At 38.3% G+C, this 20,867-nt stretch overlaps 1 protein-coding gene across 4 annotated transcripts in view; it reads right to left on the reverse strand.

The window, feature by feature from the left end:
- prkdc (protein kinase, DNA-activated, catalytic subunit) overlaps positions 1-20,867 on the reverse strand; it is a 255,219-nt gene that overhangs the window by 65,472 nt on the left and 168,880 nt on the right. For all 4 annotated transcript variants that reach the window (XM_072570496.1, XM_072570494.1, XM_072570493.1 and 1 more), the window contains exons 56-65: positions 18,085-18,183; positions 17,722-17,932; positions 16,475-16,664; positions 15,147-15,353; positions 14,352-14,467; positions 11,599-11,730; positions 9,838-10,017; positions 5,600-5,808; positions 5,148-5,286; positions 3,528-3,716 (exon numbers count right to left, since the gene is read on the reverse strand). In XM_072570496.1, the coding sequence (XP_072426597.1) occupies positions 3,528-3,716; positions 5,148-5,286; positions 5,600-5,808; positions 9,838-10,017; positions 11,599-11,730; positions 14,352-14,467; positions 15,147-15,353; positions 16,475-16,664; positions 17,722-17,932; positions 18,085-18,183 (1,672 nt within the window). The remainder of the gene's footprint in view (positions 1-3,527; positions 3,717-5,147; positions 5,287-5,599; positions 5,809-9,837; positions 10,018-11,598; positions 11,731-14,351; positions 14,468-15,146; positions 15,354-16,474; positions 16,665-17,721; positions 17,933-18,084; positions 18,184-20,867) is intronic.

A 20,867-nucleotide genomic window follows, 5' to 3' on the forward strand; every position in this document is an offset into this window, starting at 1 on the left:
CCAGTGTGAAAATCTATTGATTGGATAAAAAACCCAAAGCTGTGTGGAAATTCAGCAGACTCAAGTGAGTCGTGACTTCATTTTAATTTAGTATTTGTGGAAACATGGAAGATACAGTATTTGAATAAGTAAAACAATTTCATACTTCATTATAAAGCCTTTTGCTTCAAGTAATTACTTATATCAATTTTATTTTCTGGTGTACCATTTGCAGTTAGCAATTCCAACCTCATTCTACAATCTATAAAATACCTGAAATCCCAAAAATACCCAAAGTCGATAAATATCTTGGTCCCAAGCATTCCAAACTAGAGAAATTGTGTAATGACAGTAAGATCAGGATATGTCAAATTGCAGGGGCACATCACAGATTTATATTAGATGGAAGTTTGAGATCACCAAGGGGACATTATGCAGGCTGGTTTTGACTAGAACTGCACTTTTGATCATAAAAAATGAATGAGAACATACTGATGTTTGTGGGAAGCTGGGGAGAGATTGTGGGGCCGTTGCTGAGATAGTTATATCATCAGCAGCCACGAGTGAGTGCTGGAAGACTGGCACCATTATTTAAGGAAGGCTGTAAGGAAAAGCCAGGGAATTTATAGACTGGCAAGCCTTATGTCAGTGGTAAGTTAGTTGTTGGAGGGGATTCTAAGAGACAGAATTTACATGCAAGGACTGATAGGGATAGTCAACATGGTTGTGTGTGTGGGAAATCGTGTCTCACTAACTTGATTAGATTAGATTCGATTAGATTAGATTACTTACAGTGTGGAAACAGGCCCTTCGGCCCAACAAGTCCACACCGCCCAGCCGAAGCGCAACCCACCCATACCCCTACATCTACATCTACCCCTTACCTAACACTACGGGCAATTTAGCATGGCCAATTCACCTGACCTGCACATCTTTGGACTGTGGGAGGAAACCGGAGCACCCGGAGGAAACCCACGCAGACACGGGGAGAACGTGCAAACTCCACACAGTCAGTCGCCTGAGGCGGGAATTGAACCCGGGTCTCTGGCGCTGTGAGGCAGCAGTGCTAACCACTGAGCCACCGTGCTGCCCGAACTTGATTGAGCTTTTTTGAAGAGCTGACAAAGAAGATTGATGAAGGCAGAGCGGTCGGCATAGACTATATGGACTTCAGCAAAGTGGTCAACAAACGTTCAGCATGGTAGACTGGTTATTAAGGCTCGATCACATTGTATCCAGGGGGAGCTAGCCAACTGGATTCAAAACTGGCTTGAAGGTAGGAGACAGACTGTGGCAATGGAGGGCTGCTCTTTGGATTGAAGGCCTGTGACCAGCAGTGTGCCACAAGGATAGGTCCTGGGCCCACTTCTTTTAGTCATTTATATAAATGATTTGGATGTGAACATAGGAGGTACAGTTGGTAAGTCTCAAAGACACCAAAATAATCATCTTCGCTGTTCACGACAAGAATTATCTCACGAGTACAATGGGACCTTGATCAGATGGGCTGATTGGCAGAGGAGTGACAGATGGAGTTTAACGTAGATAAATTTGAGGTGTTGCATTTTGGTACGGCAAGAGGGCAAGAAATATACAGTTAATGATAGGCCCTGAGGAGTGTTGCCGAACAAAGAGACCCAAGGGAGCAGGTGCATAGTTCCTTGAAACAATAGTTGCAGGTAGACAGCGTGATGAAGGTGGTGTTTGGCACACTTGCCTTCATTGGGCATAATGTTGCGTACAAGGAGCTAAACGACCAGCATTCCTATTAATTTTCCCACTTCAATAATAAAAGAATATGTACAAAGTATTGATGAGGCCACTTTTAGAATATTACAGTCGACTCTCATAGCCCTTCTATAGCAAAGATGTTGTTAAACGCGAGAGGGTGCAGAAAAGATTTACAAGAATGTTGCCGCATCTAGAGGGTTTGAACTACAGGGAGAGGCTGAATAAGCTCGGGCTTTTTTCTTTGGAGCATCAGAGGCTGAGGGGTGACCTCATAGAGGATTATAAAATAATAAGGGGCATGGGTAGGGTAAATAGACAAAGTCATTTTCCTCAGATGAGGAATACAAAACTAGCGGGCATATGCTTAAGGTGAGAGGGGTAAGATTTAAAAAGGACCTGAGGGGTAACCTTTACACGCAGAGGGTAGTGAGTGTATGGAGTGAACAGCCAGAGGAAGTGATGGAGCCTGGAACAATTAGAGCAATTAAAAGGCATCTGCATGGGTATATTAATAGGAAGGGTTGAGAGAGGTATGGACCAAATGCTGGCAAATGGGACTAGGTCAGAGTTGAATGGCTGGTCAGCACAGATAAATTGGACCAAAGGTTTGTTTCCATACTGTGAGATGCTATGACTCAGTAAATTTGAGAGGAGTAGATTTTAGTTTTTTGATTAATTTACACCTTGCAATGGCACGATCTTGTACAGTGAAAGACGCTGGTTAATGTTGGCACTTTCAAAATCTGGAACTTGAACTTACCAAGGATGTAGTTTGATTGGGTTTCCTATTCTGCCAGTGAAAACAACTGACAAATTTGATATAACAGGAGTTTCCAATCTGACTGATTGATATTTTGTTGGCAAAGGACTGATCAGAATATGTCAGCACCATCTCGTGGTTCAAAATATATACTACAACCTGGTGCATAATATCAGAAAATGTTATAGGGCAGTTTGTACAGAAAATCTGGATGGTTGACTATTGTGATAGCAAAAAAATGACAAACAACCTGTCCCCGAGCTCTAACTTAAAATTGAAACTACTCTGGAGCTAATTACATTGCCTGATTCCCTTTGAGTATACTCTTGAATGGCACAAGTGCCAATTAATCAGAGCCAAAACGTCTTACTAATTTCTGCTGTGTTAATCACAGTAATTAATTGGGAGCAAAGTGAATAGCTTTTTGATTTGGAAAAATGAATGGGTACATGGGGGGCCAGCCTAAGGCTGTTGAACTGGTTCAGCTTCAATGTGAGGGCAAGCTTGAGTGTATGAAGTGGCTGTGATATAACCAATTTGGGATAATGGTGATTGCAATTACTCCATTCATCGAGTTCACTCATCTTGGATAAGTCTTTCATCAATTAGCCCTACAGTTACTAATGTTGGTTCACTAGTATGGAGAGAACAGTTATACAAATTATTCTAAATGCAAATGCTTACACAATAAACTATACATGAAATATCACGCAAACACAGCCCCAAGTTGTTGACATAACTAAAAACGTTAGTACAGGAGATAGATTTCTGTAAGTTGAAGAACTGACATGCTGGTTCTATTGCAATATCAAAAGCTTCACCGCTCTCCAATTATCAGTCTGTGTGCGCTCAGTAACATAGTAATCACAAATAAACACACCACGAAAAAAACAGAAAGGCAACGATATTAACCAACTCATTTGTAAACTATTTTTAAATACAGCTTTGTCTGCTAACAGATTTATATCGATTTCACTATTCTCTGGGCAAATGATAAGCACACAAGGACAATGTTGGAACAATGGACATCCCTAAAACTTGAGGCTCTTTTGCTCACCATATAGAAAGGATCTGTCCATATATCCTCTAAATCCACAGGGGTTTTGTCACTAATATTGACAGTGGAACAGTATTCCAGTGACTTCCATTCAGTCAGGTGACTGTAACATTCTAAAGCTGCAATATCCCAAAAGTCTTTCTCCGCATCTGTAGGGTTGCCATCTACCCACTCTTCAGTATTCAGGGCCTGTCAATCAAATTCATATTAACTTTATCATCTTAGCTTAAAGATATTATAGTACAGTTTCTGAAGATCTAGTCCTGTATATATTTTTGATAGGTCCATAATCAAAAATAAGTTAAAATGACGACGAACAACAATAATAAAGGGTTCTGCTAAGGGGAAATAAACATAATTCATGTAGATAACAAATTAGAACTTGCTGATTAATGGCAATGTGAGAGCACCATGAGTACAAGTTTAATGTAAGCTTACCGGCAGCCCTTCAGTGCAAACTGAGGTGGGCAATAAATGCAGGCCTTGCCAATGATCAAGCTAATAAAAAGGTCAATGCTTACAATCTACTATTCTGCTGCTGTGATGCAAAAATTTGCAATTGCTCCCATTTTTCAGAAATCATATTAAATTCATTGCAACAGAAACACAACACATTTAAGGTTGAATGTTTAGTAGAACATTTCTTGATCTTTCTCTTTGGAACAGGAAAGGCAGCCAGTTTTCACACTGTAACAATGCAACCCAAGAAGACTTTCTTTGCCTTTCTTGGGTTTCCATTTACCTATTGTTATGTAGTCGAAAGAGTGCACGTTCACTTTAAGATAGAAAGTGTTTTCTGAATTTTTAAAATAAATTTAAAGTATAGCCACAGCTGTCAAACAGAACAGCTAAGAGGCGAGCTTTTCCAAATTCCAAAACAACTAATTGGTTGTTAAATAAATACCTGAATTTTAGTTGCAGTTTTGACAACAATTCAAATTTAACCAATTAATTTAATTTATGCCCAGGATACTAAAACCCAATTGAGTTTGAATTTATTGTATTGACAACATTCGACCAATGAGAGGATATGATGTTGGGAGATATAAAACTAGTGCATTTTGAAATGCGGTCAGAGCAACTGCCACTGAACAGCAGAGCAACAGCTGTACAGCTAACTGCCCATCTAACATCTTGCTCTCAAAGAAATAAGAAAGCTCTCTCTATCAAAAAGGTACCTTTTCCTGTAAAAATATTTGCAGCAAAAAGAAAAATGATGACTTAGGGAGATCGGCAGACAGAAGACTGAAGACAGCAGAGAAGACGCAGACTGTGTGAACTTGAGATTAAGTTAATGCCATATTTAATAATTGGGTTGTTGGAGCAGCATTTTTATAGAGTTAGATAGTAATTAGTTACAAAAAAGTGTTCTGCTTGTTAATAGTTTTGATTAGTGTTCACTATTACAGTTAGGAAAATGAATTGTTATTTTTCTTTAAATAGTGGAAATGAAGAGTTCTCTTTCACTCACACTTTTAACAGAATATGAGGCAAGGTGAGCTTTTCCGGGTGCTTGGTTTTAATTAATAGAGGTTTTCGATCTCTGCGTCATAACAGTACTCTTCAATATTAAGGGCCTACCACTTGTCAGACTGTCAATTTTCTCACAACCACTTTTACCTGATCATATAACTGGACTGCCTCTGCATAATCACTTTTTGCTTCTGCCAACAGTGCCTTTTGAGTGGTGGACTTTGTCCCAATCTTTTCACTAAAGATCCCACGTAGAACATCATAATCTCCCAGTGATCGGTACAATCTGCAGAAAGATCAAAGTCAAGCACTCTCAGCTTCTGGAATGAACATTCGCCAAATTAAAAAAAAATCTTTACATTATCCTTGGTGTTCAGTAGGCAGTAGCACCATAATGAGCTAACGACAAGGTGACCATTACTTCAAAGTTAGACTGAAAAGTTCAATTCACACGAAAGTATTTGGTCAGATAGTCACAGAAGGAACTGCAGCAAAAATCAATTTCTTTGGATGAAGGAGGACGAAACGTAACGTCAGCAACAGTAAGCATATTTTCATATGTGTCACTTCAATGTTTTAAGAATTACATAAAGACGTACTTAGCCAGTTCTACCCATCGAGCAGTGTCAGGAGGCAGCTGGGTTCGGCCTCGTGATCTTTTCGCTGGAGGTTCTTCTGGCAGGCTGAGGTGCATCAAACTCAATTCCAGAAGCATAATTCCCATTGGTTGTTGTAAACTGACTAAGGCAGTTGAGCTTACAATAGAGGGATCAAGATTCAACAGATCTGGGTGCTTGCAACTCATATCCTTACAAAGGAAAACATAACAGGACAATACTGATACAATGCAAACCATCCAAACCTATGTTACCCAATCTTCTCCAAATGCAAGTCTTTAATAATAGAAATAATTACTTAACGTCTAGAATACAAAAATCAGGCACAAGTACAATTTATCCATCTAATTAACCATTTAAGTGGATACAGAAAATAAACTAAAATTGAATTTAATTACGCTAAATAAACCAGAAATTGCTTCAGAATCATCATTGTACAGTGTGGAGAGGTCATTCAGTCCCTCAAGTCTGCACCAACCATCCAAAGAGCATTCCAACAAGACCCAGCCTCCTATTCTATCCACCAAATCTGCATATCTTTGGACTGTGCGAGGAAACCAGAGGAATATCAGACTTGTGAAGAACATGCAAACTCTACACAGACCCAAGGCTGGGATCGAACACAGGTCCTTGGCACTGGGAGGCAACAGTGCTAACCACTCTGACACCATCTGCCCCATTCATTTCACATCCATTTTATCAAATTCCTTACAACCTTAAAAAAGCTACTACATTTTCTATATTTTAACAGTGCCTGCATTTAAATGCTGCTAAACATTACAGTAATCTCACAATCATTCCTTTGCCAACATTCATGTCAAACAACTTGTTTTTATATAACCATACTGCATGAAGTGTTACTGATTAATTGCAGCATTTTCACTTTAACTCATCCTCTGCATTTCCATCAATTTCCTTATCCCATTTAAGTCTCATAATCACACTGTAGCCCCATTGTTCACTAAAATACAAAAATTACCATTGCAACATCAAATCCACATGATAAAACTAAAACACAAGCTCCTGACAGGGCAGATCAAATTCTGTGTGTGGGACCCAATCCACTCTTCCATGTCACTGAAGGTAGAACAATCCTGCTGACCTCCAATCATGCTGATACCCCTGGGAAAACCTATCCCAGTACATCACTGACACAGAAGTAAAAAACCTATGAAACTGGTGTTTCACATTTGGGGAGGCTGTTTATATAAGAATCAGATTGATTCAATGGACAGATTTTAGGATTAGGATCAAAGAAATCTGTACATACAACTGACAAAAATCTCTTGGTAAAACAACATTAAGGTGTAGTTACACCAAACAGTTTGAGTATATTCCAACCTGATGATTCATGAGGCTTTGAATATTCAAGACCAAAAGCAATCATATTGTTGGCACAGCTAGCTTTGATGATCCTTCATATCCAAGTCACTTTCCTAGAACCATCTCAAATGAACATTCATCAAGTTTATTCTCTGCAATTGCACCTCACAACCAGTTAGAGAACATGGTCCATGTCAATACCAAATACTTGGTAGAAAGGTCAGCTGAGGTCCTGAGGTCACATTTCAGGGAGCTAGGAAAAAGACTAAAAAATTGGACCTCTAAAGCAATAACTTGAGGATTACTCCTAGTCCTGTGCGCTGGTGAACAGAAACAGGAGAATGAATAATTGAACACATGCCTGGAAAACTAGCATAGGAGGGAGGACACCAGTTTTCTAAGGCAATGGAACTTGTTTTTGGACAGGTAGGATCTATCTAAGATGGAATGGTTGCATCTTGGCAGCACTGGGACTCATATCCTCACAGTGAGACTTTTGGTGCAGTTCAGAAGATTTTAAACTTGATTCGCAAGGGAGTAAGAAGCTAAGAGGGAGCTCATATTCAAGAGAAGCAAAACTAGTAAAAGAAAAAGAGAAGTAAAAACAGAAAACAGATAAAAGCAAGCATCAAAAAGGATCAAAATGGAGAATAATATTAAAAAGGCTGAATTAAAGGCACTCTGCCTGAATGCAAAGAATTTTGATGATTTGAATACACAAATCAAAATCAAATTTATGTGATTTATTTGCCATTTCAGGGATGCAGCTCAAGTATGAATGAGACTGGCCACTGACTATCCAAGGATATTCTATTTTAGGAGGGAACCATCAAAAGGAGGAGGAGGTAGGTTAGCAGACTGAATAAGGGAATACAGCATAAATTAATAAGTTATGATCATTGATCAAAGGATCTGCATGCCGAATCAATTTGGATGAGCTAAGGAACTGCAAAGGAAACAAACATTGGTGAGAGTGGTTTTATAGAACACCAAACTAACGTTGGCACGCTATAAATCAGGAAGTTAGAGATGCATGTAATAAAGGTTGTAAGGTTAAAATGGGCGACTTCAATTTGCTTACAGACTGGGTTAACCAAATCAGCATGAGAGGATAAATTGCTGGAGTGTATATGAGATGGATTTCTGGAACAGTAATATTTAGGAGCCAAATAGGAATCAGACTATTTTAGATTTGGTGTTGCATGATAAGAAAGGGTTAACCAACAATCTCAGTGTAAAGTGACCATTATATGATAGTATTTTCCATGAAGTTTGAATGCTGCACATTTCATTCTGAACAAGGGTGTTAATTCTGAGAGAAGGGAAGTATGAGGTATGGCAGCAAGTTGACTAGACTGAATTGGAAAATATACCAAAAGATTTGACAAAAGGCAGGCAATGACTAATATTTAAAGGAACATTATAACATCTACAATATATATTCCTCCAGGGCACAAACATCCAAAGAAAAAGGGGAATTAACCACGGTTAATGAAAGAATGAAGGATTCCAGTAAATCAAACAAAGCTACTTATAAGAAAGCCAGAAGAGAGCAGTTGCAGCAAGCTATTAGAAAGGTTATTGGCATGTTGGCCTTCACTTCAAGAGGATTGGAATTCAGAAGTAAAGATGTCCTGCTGCTGTTATATACTTCCATCATTGGACACACCTAGAATACTACGTAGTTTTGACCTCCTTATCTAAAGTAAGCTATACTTTCTATAGCGGGACTGCAATGGAAGTTCACTAAATTAATCCCTGAGGTAATCCCTTAAAATGGAGGACAGGAGGAATTTCTTGACTCAGAGGATGGTTAATCTTTGAACTTCTTTACACGAGAGGACTGTGGAAGCTCAATTATTGAGCATGTTCAAGACTGAAGTTCATGGGTTTTTGGGGATTAATGATATGGAATTAGTACAGAAAAATGACATTGAACTAGAATGACCCTATGTTCCTTCAGGATTCATCTAATTCACAAAATGTTTCCTTTTCCAGCCCTTCCTCTTCATTTCAGCCATGTGTCTGGCATTAGCACCCGATTCCTCAGAAACCTACACTTCTCTCTATTCTAACCACAGTCTTATTAAATGGAGGAAGAAGTGGAAGGGGTTAAATGACCCATGTTCCTATTATTTTTCCCTCTTCAATAATAAAAGAAAATGAAAATGTTGCAACGTCCATGTAAAGTCCCACATTCTAATCAGTGTCATTGTTCCCAAAATCTAAAGGCTCATATGCCCCAATTGACTGACTTCTGGGGTCTCAACCTCACTTTTACAGCTTCCCCAGCTTTTCTCCACTCTAACATTAAGTAACCTTTAAGACCTTAACATTCCTATTCAAGCCCTCCAACTCCCTACCTTATTCCTGATAGTCCGTCCTTCACTTAACCAGTGGTGGCTGATCATTAAACCACCTCATGCTTGATCCCTGAAATTTCTTAATCATCTCTCTCCACTTTGCTCCAATCCACATTTTTAAAAATTGCTATGGTAATCCGTTCTAGGCCTGTCCATTTTCCTTCTCTCTTGATCCACTTGATTTTTCTTCTTCAACGTAGAACACTTTGAAGCATCTGACTTAAAGTGAGGAGCACTACAGAAATGCTAAATCAGAGAAACTGATACATAATATGAAGAGACAATTATGTCAACAAAGCATGCTGTTAAGTGCAATCAGCTAGCTAATCAGTTTGGAAATGCAGCTTCTAACCCTATTTTACCGTAATAATATTTTTTTTCAAATACTGTAAGCTTCCTCTACCTTTTCACAGTGGAGAATCCATAAAGATTAATTATTTGATTGATAGCAGTTGAAATCTCCCAAACTAGGAATCACAATTGTGATTAGTAAGCTACTAAACTATAACTCTATTAAGCAGCAATTTTTTTTACCTGAATACAGGTCACAAATGGTGGAAAACACAAAGTTGTAGTATTGAGCAAAAATGTAAAATGCTTCAAGAGTTCTTTTCCAATGCCACTCATTTCAGCAGCTGTTTTAGACTTTCTCACTTCTTCCAGAATTCCAGAAAATAGGGAACTAAAAAGTTGTTTAGCAAGCGAGTGGTCTTTCTGCAAAACAATTACAAATTTTCATATTACTTTTGTTTTCTTTTAGTTGCTTTCTTTAATGAATCACCTTCACTGGCAAGACCAGCACTTACTACCCATTCTTAACTGCCTTGAACAGTCCTTGAAAGATTCCTGGGCCATTTCAGAGAGCAGTTAATGCAAATGACATTGTTGTGCGTCTGGAGTTGCATGGTCCAGACCAGGCAAGGATAGCAGATTTCCTCCTGTAATGGGCATCAGTGAACCAGATGGGTTATTAGAGCAATTGGTAATGATTTCATGGTCTAGGGTAGCTTTCATTAGATTACTTTTCAATGCAAAATTTTAACCCAGGCCCCAAGACATTAGCTTGGGCCCCTGGATTATTAGTCCATTCACATTACCACTAGCAGAGTGCTTCAGAGAACATATCTGGGACACCCGCACCAACTAACCCCACTGCGCCATGGCTGAACACTTCAATTCCCCCTCACACTCCGCCAAGGACATGCAGGTCCTGGGCCTCCTCCATCGCTAAACTCTAATCATGCGACACCTGGAGGAAGAACGCCTCATCTTCCGACTTGGGACCCTCTAACCACATGGGATCAATGTGCATTTCACCAGTTTCCTCATTTCCCCTCCCCCCACTTTATCCCAGATCCAATCTTCCAACCCAGCACCACCCTAATGCCCTGTCCTACATGTCCAGCTTCCTTCCCACCTATCTGCCCCACCCTTCTCTCCAGACTATCACCATTAGCCCTATTTCTATCTATCTATTGCACTCTCAGCTACCTTCCTCCAACCCCACTCCCTCTCATTTATCTCTCCACCCCCTCGGCTCACAAGCCTCATTGCTGATGAAGGGCTCTTGCCCGAAACGGTGATTCTCCTGCTCCTCGGATGCTGCCTGACCCACTGTGCTTTTCCAGCAACACACTCTCGACTCTGATCTCCAGCATCTGCAGTCCTCACTTTCTCCACATTACCACTATGCCATGACCTTGCTCAGAAATTTTCTTCCAAATGTACTTAGCTAAGAGTTGACACAGGAATGATGGGCCAGATGAATTTCTTCAGCTGTATAAATCCCTGGGCTGAATCACTCTCCTTAAAGTCCTTGGAACTGTCAATATCTCAGCTGCATTCGGCACTCTCAACTCCAGATGAAAACTCAACACAATAGAAGTGCCCAGTGGATTAGATCTGATTGATCTTGTTTTAAAAGTGCAAATAAACCCGAATGCCTAAGATAAATAGAAACTGAACATCCTTGTTCAACTAGTTTCATTTTGCTAACTATTAGCCACTACTTTTATAATAAATTTATTTCATAAAACATCTTGACTGTGGTCACTGAAACAGCTTTAGGCAAAAGCCAGCTAGCATTTCTGCAGAGATTTTTGTGGTGTGTGCCCCGGGAGTAAATACTAAAGTTAGAAGTGTTCCATATATTCAAATAAAGATATTATTGCACACATTGCAAGTTAATAGTAATGGTATAGAAAAATGAATTTGTCAAAATAAAATCAGCAAATAGGTGTTAACTAAAATTGACTTATCAATACAAGGGAAAATTATTAGATTTGGTTTACAAACCTGAGCTACAGCCTGCAGAGGAGCAATTAAACTGCTGAATTTGATCTGAATATCAGGTAGATCACCTACACGATAACATCTGTACAGAGTCACCTGCGCATCACGTTTCTTCAGCTGTTCAGTTTTCATTTCCTGGAAAAATAAAAGTAACATTTAATACAACTACCATGTGAGTTCATCATATCATACCCTAATTATCAAACTTGATTTATACCCAGTTCAAACATTACTTTTTAGAGATTTACTCTGAAGGGCCAAAGGACCTTTTTCTGTGTTGTTGACCTCTGTGATTCTGATATAAGTAGCACCTTTCCAGTGAAGCAAAGACTAAAATGATCAACATCCATATAATTAAAGGTATCTCTTAAATAATCAGCGAGATTCCTTCGTTATCAAAACTAGTCAGCTCCCTTTATCCCTCTTCTTCATACTTGAAAACCTAGGCGGTGAAGTTGTTCTCATTAATATTTCTGATTAATTCCTTACTGCAAATGTTTGACTTTCCTCTGCACTCCTTGAATACATTTGGCATTTATTTTAAATAATAATCACAAACATCAAATAGCACAGGAATTGATTAATTTCAGCTCCTCAATGTCGCATTGCCAGCAATATGAAACATTTCCTGAAACACAACAGTCCAATCCAGCAACTTGTAAATTTCTCTTCCTTTGTGAGCAGTGATCCAATTGGAGAGATGACCATTCAATATTATGGCCCTGCTCTCACCCCCAAAAATGCCAGTGTTGCAACAAAGCCAAATAAAATTTATCATTTTTGTTCTAAAGATATTCTAGTAAAGTTAAAAGAATAAACCTGCATGCATGAAGCTTGAAGAGTAATACACAGGTTGTTCTGGTATGAAAGCGAATTGGCTATAACACAATTGACAAACTGTGGACACTGTTCGAATAATGCAAACATTCTGCTAAATAGGTATAGCAATTTTCTACAGCAACCTTCTACATTGCTATTTTCTGTAGAGCGAGGTTGCAGAAGAACGTTCTGCATCAAAGAGCATCATCCTAGTCAAAGAAACACTGGCCTCTCTGCTAGATGAACCAAAGACACAAACACCTAGTAGCAAGTACAATATTCTCAAACTAATAGGCCTGTGCCTCACAACCCACTTCACCTTCAACAACAAGACCTACAAACAAATCAATGGGACACCAATATCAGGATTCTTGGGAGAAGCAGGTAATCAGAGGTTAGAATGAACAGCCCTTGTCATGATCCAGCCCAAGTTTTGGGTCCGCTATGTGGATGACACCTTTGTCATCACGAAATGCAACAGATTACAGGAAACCCACAAACACATAAACACCATCCTTACCGGTATAAAGTTCACCAAAGAGGAAGCGAACAACAACATTGTCCCCTTCCTAGATGTCATGGTAGAATGCAAAGCCAATGGAGAGCTACAGACCAGCATCATCCCAACACCCACAAATGGAACTGCACCAGGACATTATTTAAATGAGCCACAACACACTGCACCACCCAGGAACTAAGAGAAGCCGAGGAAAAACAGTTATACAACATATTCAGGAACAACAGGTATCCGATAAGCACAGCCACAGATTCTGTCACAACAGACTTAAACAAGGAGGCACGACACACCCAGAAACTCCAGCCACCCTGCTATTCATTAAAGACATCGCGGAGATGACGACCAGACTACTCTGGCCCCTAGGCATCATGGTAGCCCACAAACCTACCACCACACTGAAACAGCTCCTGATGAATTTCAAAGACCCTGTACTAACAACCTGCAGAACCAAAGTCATATACAAAACACCCTGCAAGGACTGCAACAAACATTACATCGGACAGACGAGCAGGAAACTAGCCACCAGGATACATGAGCACCAACCAGCCACCAAAAGACACGACCAATTATCACTAGTATCCATACACATAGATGAAGAGGGACACCAGTTCAACTGGGACAATACATCTGTTCTGGGACAGGCTGAACAAAGACATGCACAGGAATTCCTAGAGGCCTGGCATTCAAACCGGAACTCCATTAACAAACATACTAATATGAAATCCATTTACCAACCTCTCAGAAAAAGAGCCAGAAACGATATCACCCACAACAGTCCAAGAGAGATAAATAGCAAGCGGGACAGAACACCAGCACTTCATCGGAGGCTCACTGGTGATGTTACCTAGTAGGGTGTTGAAATGTCGGAGAACAATTCTACCAGCTCAGCGAGCAAACTTACAACAAGAATGCAACTGTCGTGTTGCAGCATAATGACCTGTACATTATACAAGCCAATGTTTTACAGCCTATAGATATGAACTACAATCTTCAAAATAAGTTGTAGAATAAAATTATCTCCACTGAAATTTATTTCTATGTTGATATCAGAAAGATATTAAGGTCCATAGTTTCAACAATCATCCTGGCTTTGAGATGCAATTAAAATTAATCTCACCTAATTAGTCTTTTTCTTTGTTTTACGGATAAAAAAGCTTCATAAATATTTTTGTGATAAATAGATCTTGCTCTAATGTCTGAAAGCACAACAAATGTTTAATGCACTACACTGTGCTGGATTGTTTTATAAGATATGCATTTCAAGAGACTAGCTATTTCTAAGTTTATTCAATAACAGAAAAGGTAGTGCCTGTCGGCAGTGAAGTGACAGCGGTGATGTAATCATATTGAGGTAGCAAAATATCAAGGAAATTACAAAAATTTAAATGATATTTCAAAGAAAAATGTTAAGCAGAATTACCTTAGCCAGATGCTTTTCCTGAATGCTCTTTCTGGCAAAAATGAGGTTCTCTTTCTGTCGATCTTTGAGGAACCTGCGCCTCAGGCGGAGTATGTCTGCTCTCTGATCGGCTACGGCTAGAATGCAAAAAATACTATAGTTAACCATTTATGCTATTGCTCACAAGCAGAAAATTGCATTCATCTTCCTGATGCTTCTCAGTTTCACCACTCTTTAAATCTTTGGGTCTCTGTATCATTCTATTTGTTTTTAATTATTTTTCTTTTACTGAACAGGGTTCAGCCTCTCCAGCTTGTTCTGCCATTCAATTAGATCATAGCTAATCTGTAATATAAGTCTACCCACCTGCCTTGTCTCTGTTTACTTCCACACCCGTGATTTGAAAGAAAATTAACATGATGTCCAATGGTAAATGATACCCAAACTTAGACAGCAATTCAAACAAAAAATGAAGAATTAGTTTGGAGATCAGGATATACTATAGAAGAAGCAAGATCAAAGGGAAAAACACCTTCATTCTGTACATCCCATGAGCGATGTGCAAACACGCCACAGTGACACCTCTGCTGAAAATTGATGGGACAAGCGTATGAGCCAGATTGCCTGGATAAATGGAGAGGGTTAGTGGCAGGGAAGACTTCCAGCCATAATATCACTCACCAAATCCAAACATGATGATTGATTTGAAGATGATTTACCAGCAGTGTGGCAACTTTATGTAACATGGAAAGCACCAAAAGAGGAACCAATCAACTAATTAGAAACAAGGATGAAGTTAAATTTAATTGATGATACCTTTTGTTTTGGCATCAACTTCATCTCCTGGGATAGCAAGTCTTTTTTGTCCAAAGTCTGGACCAATAGGCTTCATAGCTTTCTGTGACCTCTCACTCCGTTTAGAATATACAAGTAATGAGGAGGATGCAGATTCTGAGAAAGGAAGGGTGTATTCTGCAAAAGTATCCAAACTGCTCCCTGTTAACCAGTTAAAATTCCGTGCACCTAGAAAGGGACATCAAATATTATCAAAAGAATAACAGTCACATTGCACATTCGTAATATATTTTGTTGGACAAATCATTTCTCAGACAGAATTCCATTATGAGTAAGTTAGAAACTCATAAGAACATAGAAACAGGAAAAAGTAGGGCATCTGGACCTCAATTTCGCTTTGCCAATCAATGGAGGTCAATATGAATTTCCAACTCAAATAACCTCTCTCGTACTGGCCTCATATCTCTTAATTTCTTTGGTATACAACAATCTGCCAATCTGAACAGATTTAATAATGGAGCATCCAAAGACCTCTGCAGTAGAAAATTCCAAAGATCCACTCCATTAAGTGAATAAATTTATCTGAGTCTTAAAGTTTGGAGACCATGAACCCTAGTTCTTGATTGTTTTTTCCTGGGTGACCATTCTCCCAGATTCTATCAAACCCTTTTAGAATTTTACAAGACTCAATTAGATCACTTTTCATGTTTCTCAATCCTAGAAAATATAGACACGGTCCACTCCATTCAAACTGTCCTTATGGGACAATCCCTATTACCCCAGGATTCTGATCAATGAAACTTTGTTACTTTGCCTCCAAGGAAATTCCTTAGGACAATATCCGTTTTTCAGTAAGGAGAACAAAACTATAGACAGTATTTCAAAAGTCAACAATTTTGTACAGGGTCTGTTAAGTTCAAATGTTGAGAAAATAAGTTAAAAAGACATTTGTTTTTAAACCTTATGAAAAGTGAAATAGTCAACTGGACCACCTTAGTCACAGTTTTTAGGCACAATGATATCCTGGCAAGGTGGGAATTTATTGCCAATTTAGTTTCTCTGAGAAAATAGGCTTGAGCTAACAGAGTAGCTTATCAACAGTTAAGTCAACCACATTGGTGTGGGGCTGAAGTCACATGTAGACCATTGGCTATAAAGCCAGTTCCTTTGTTTCCCTGTCATTCAGAACACTAATTAACAAATCGTGTTTTTACAACTGTTATATATTCACTTTTACTGAAAGCATCGACGTTTTTCAAATTTTTTTTGGTGGTGAGATTTAATGCTACTTTTTTTTGTATTATAGCCAGTCTCTCAAAATAAAATGTTATAAAACAAGAGTAACGTACCAGAATTCTGAGTTGGGGTAAATTCATAATGGGTTAAGGTGGCCCTAATCTGGCCACCGATTGTGTTTTGATCTACAGTTGATGCTTCTTGTGACGACCTTTTAATACTTCCTGCTGAAGCTTGAGTTTCCACAAACAAAGGAGTAAGAATCCTACTGCGTTGATGCCAACTTGAATCAATGGAATAATCCTCGAAAAAAATGAGTACAAATTGCAGAACAGTAAGATGCAATAAGTAACACTTGTAAAGTGAGATAAAAATTTAAACTTGAACTCAGTTCCCCTAGAAATGATGATTTTAGACAACACTTTTGAAAATATATAAGACAATAACTTTAGGAGCAGTGGGGTCAGCTGCAAAACTCCATGTAATCATGTGACAGTAAAAGGTTGAACTAATGTACCATAGGTTTTAGAATGATCTTCAGGAAGACATGCAGGTGGTCCACTAAGTTCTTCTAATTAAGTAGGGTGTCGTGGATTTCTTGTAACATAACAGTAACAAGAAACAAAATAAAGCATCTAATCCCAATACATTTGGGCAGAATAACTTTTTTAAAAATGTAATCAAACTTTATCAAAAATGCTGAGCTGATTGACGAGTGATACGCAAATGAAAAATGGATAGCAATTAATTTACCCATGCCCACATCACTCTATACACAGAAAATAAAAAGAAACTGGCATTTTAAAAATATTTTTCTGAGTTTACGACTAAAGTTAAACTGCAGAGGTTAGAGATCTGAAATGAATTTGCTGGCAAAACTCATCAGAACATTAGAGTCACTGGACTCTTACATTAACTCTGCTTTCTTCCCACAGATGCTGCCAGACCTGCTGAGTTTTGCCAGCAATTTTTATTTTCGTTTGAGTTTATAAAATAGGTTAATTTTTAAGTCTATGGAGTTTTTGTTTATGGTAGTAATAATGCATTTATACAGTCGGTTCTGTTATAACATGTGTTTCTTCAACACAAATTGGCTATAATATAATTGAAGAATTTAGATGATTATTTGTAGAACGTGAACTTTCCTTACCTGTATTGGCTATAAAGTGATTCTGGTCCCATTGGTTTAAATGGTGCTGCTATTACGTGATTTTCTTATAATGTGGAATCACATGGGAATAGAACTATCACATTACATCAGAACAGACTGTAGTCTTCAAAAAAATTCAATTACATCTATATCTACAAAATTACAGATGAACAGCTAAAGTAACACAGCAAACAAGCCTCTTATATTTACTTGAAATTTGCATTCAGATAGAGGATACTCAAACATCTCACGGCTATAGTCAGGACTGTGACTCGTCATTTCCAGTAGCACATTGGTGGCTATACTGAGATATTGGGTCTCTATCTTATTGCAGTATAATGATCCAAGACTGGCCAACATTCTGTCCAGGGTGCCTGTTGGAAGTCTGTTTTCATGACTCCAAAAGTTTCTAACATACAATCTGAAAAGAAAGCACTCAGATCAAAAAAATCTTGTTTTTCAAAAAATAATCAATATTTCAAAAATTATTACTATCACTGACAACATTCTACAGGATCATTATGAAAGATTCAACTCCCTTCCAAGTTAATAAGTGACTAATCAGTTACGTACTGTAGTGCAGGATTTTCATCAGTCAATCCCTGAAGCAATGCATCACTTGTTTCTGTGTATATTTCTTTGGAGTCAGGATCAGATTGACTTTCTGGGTCTCTGTAGAGAAGGATTAAGATTTACTGCATTTGTATCAAGATACAGCAATAAATGAAACATTTTCTTCCCGCTGACTTTCATGAGTACATGATACATGAGTACAGTGAAAAGTGTACAAAGTTGCTATTGACTGTGTATCTTTGATAGAAAAATGTCTCAGCACAAAATCTTAGGTATAAATTAGAAAAAAGAAATAAAATTAAAATTTCAGCATTAACTTGGGAGAATATTTTCTCAGCTCAAAACTGTGTTTTCATTCACACATTTGAATATATTGAGTTTAGCTATTTTTGTTACTGGATCATCAAGAATTTCAACTGATTATTTTTTCTGATTAACACAGGAGAGCAACACAAAGATGAGAAATTGTCACTTGACACATCAAACTTGCCTATTTTACACTTGACTGAAGACAAAAAAAAAATTGCAGATGCTGGAATCCAAGGTAGACAGGCAGGAGGCTGGAAGAACACAGCAGGCTGGGCAGCATCAGGAGATGGAGAAGTCAATGTTTCAGGTGTAACCCTTACTTAGGACTTGAAAGCTAACATCACCCTTGTTATTTTATTAAATCTGCTTTAAATCCACTTTTTATTAATTATAATTTAATTGATGTGCTCCTGTTCGATCTGATTTACTATGAAATATTATTCTGTGTTCATTAGTTCAAATTATTCATTTATGGGGTTATCGGTATCCATACATTTCACAACTTTCAATACATGTTCCTATTGAATCCTGGTGCCTTGGAGCATAAGCAGCATGATAATGTTTTATTACTCCTGCATACACTCTGTGTGATGAGGCACTTCAACATTCATTAAATAAGAATAGAAAATACTGAAAATAATCTACAAATCTGGCAGCATCAGTGGAGGCAAAAATAAAGTTAATGTTTCTGGTCAATAATGTGTCAATGAAAACAGTTCCAATGAAACAATAACTGTTTCTCTTCATAGATGCTCCCTTGGTGAGTATTTCCAGTAATTTATGTTTTTATTTTAGATTTCCAGCACTTGTGGTATTTTGTCTATGTACCTCAACATTCTCTTGGGTTTATTTCAATTACTACTCTACATTATTAATTACACTGAAACACACCATGGGCTAGATTTTACATTCCATTCATAACAGGAAAGGAGAAGGTGAACTCTTAAAGTGTGTGTGTAGTCCCTTCTTTTCTACGTGCATTAGGCTGCCTGTCAGTGACCTAATTGAGGCCAGTAAGAGTGCAGTTAATATGAACCAAAAGAACAATAGTGTAGAACTTGACAAGTGCTTTAGGTTGGTGAATGGGATAATAAGTGGCAGTTGAAATTTAATGCAGTAAAGAGTTTTTAAGTGATTCATTTTGGTTCAAAGAACATAGAGAATATAGAATACAGTGTATAATTCTAAAGAGTTGCAGGAGTACTGGATGTCTATGTGTAAAGATTATTGGAAGTGGTAGGACAGGGACAACAGTTAATAAAGCATACAGTATCCAAGTTTTAAGAACAGGAACACAGAGTACAAAAGCAACAAAGTAATGTTAAACTTGGTATGGTCTCTAACTTGCACAACCATACTTTGGCAAGCACGTGAAGACATTACAAAGAGTGTAGACGAGATTTTAAAAGTTAGCAGCTGGCATAACTGTGGCGCATCTGAGATTGAGGGTTACATGGATAAATGTTAATAGATACGGTCCCTCAGTACCTTAAGAGAATGCCAGGAGATAGGTAATGGGAGATGAGCAAGCAGTCAAAAAGGACTTTAGCAGACTGTATAGGAGCTCCCTGACTGTATCCTGCAATCCATCAGGTTTTAGTTCTGAACACAGATAAGTGTGATAGTTCGTTGGGGGATGAGCAGAAAAAAGTATGCTTATGACAGGACTTACACAATTAACGGTATGGCCCTGGCGATGTGTTGCCGAACAAAGTGACCTTGGAGTGCAAGTGCATGGTTCATTGAAAATGGAGTTGCAGGTAGAGAGGATGGTAAAGGAGATTATTTGGATAAGTTTTCTGCACTTAAAGTTAACAAGGCACCTGGACTGAATGAGATGTATCAAGGATAGAGAAATGTGAGAATGTAAACTCTAGAGGCGCTGGCCATAGCTTTTCAGTCTTCTGTAACTCAGGGATGCTGCCAGATAGTTGGAGAACTGCACAAGTCATGTTCTTGTTCAAAAAAATTATGCAAAGATAAGCCAACCAACTAGAGATCAATCAGTTTGGCTTTGGTGGTTTCAAAACTTGACAAATAAGTGTTAGTTACAATTAGTAAGCACAGACTTCTTAAAGGAAAATCAGGATTAACTAACTTAATAGAGTATTTTGAAGAGGTAACAAACAAGCTTGATGAGGACAATGATGTTAATGTTGCGTGCATGGACTTCCAAAATGTATTTAATTGAGAACTGCACAACAGGTTCATAGACAAAGTCAGAGCTCATGGAATAAAATGGGTAGTAGCAATGTGGATACAAGGTTGACTAGCATAATGATTACAGGATGTATTTTTGGCCAGAGAAGGTCGATGTTCGGACATTTACATTTCCTAAGATAAGTAATGATCTAGTTTTGCTGTAAAGAGCACAGTTTCAGAATTTGTAGATGATACAACACTTAGAAGCAGTGCAAACAGACAATTTTCTACACTGAGTGGTCAGGTGGTAAAGTTAATGTGGAGAAGTGTGT

The sequence above is a fragment of the Chiloscyllium punctatum genome, chromosome 5 (genome assembly GCF_047496795.1).
Source record: "Chiloscyllium punctatum isolate Juve2018m chromosome 5, sChiPun1.3, whole genome shotgun sequence".
In the NCBI taxonomy this organism is placed as follows: Eukaryota; Metazoa; Chordata; class Chondrichthyes; order Orectolobiformes; family Hemiscylliidae; genus Chiloscyllium; species Chiloscyllium punctatum.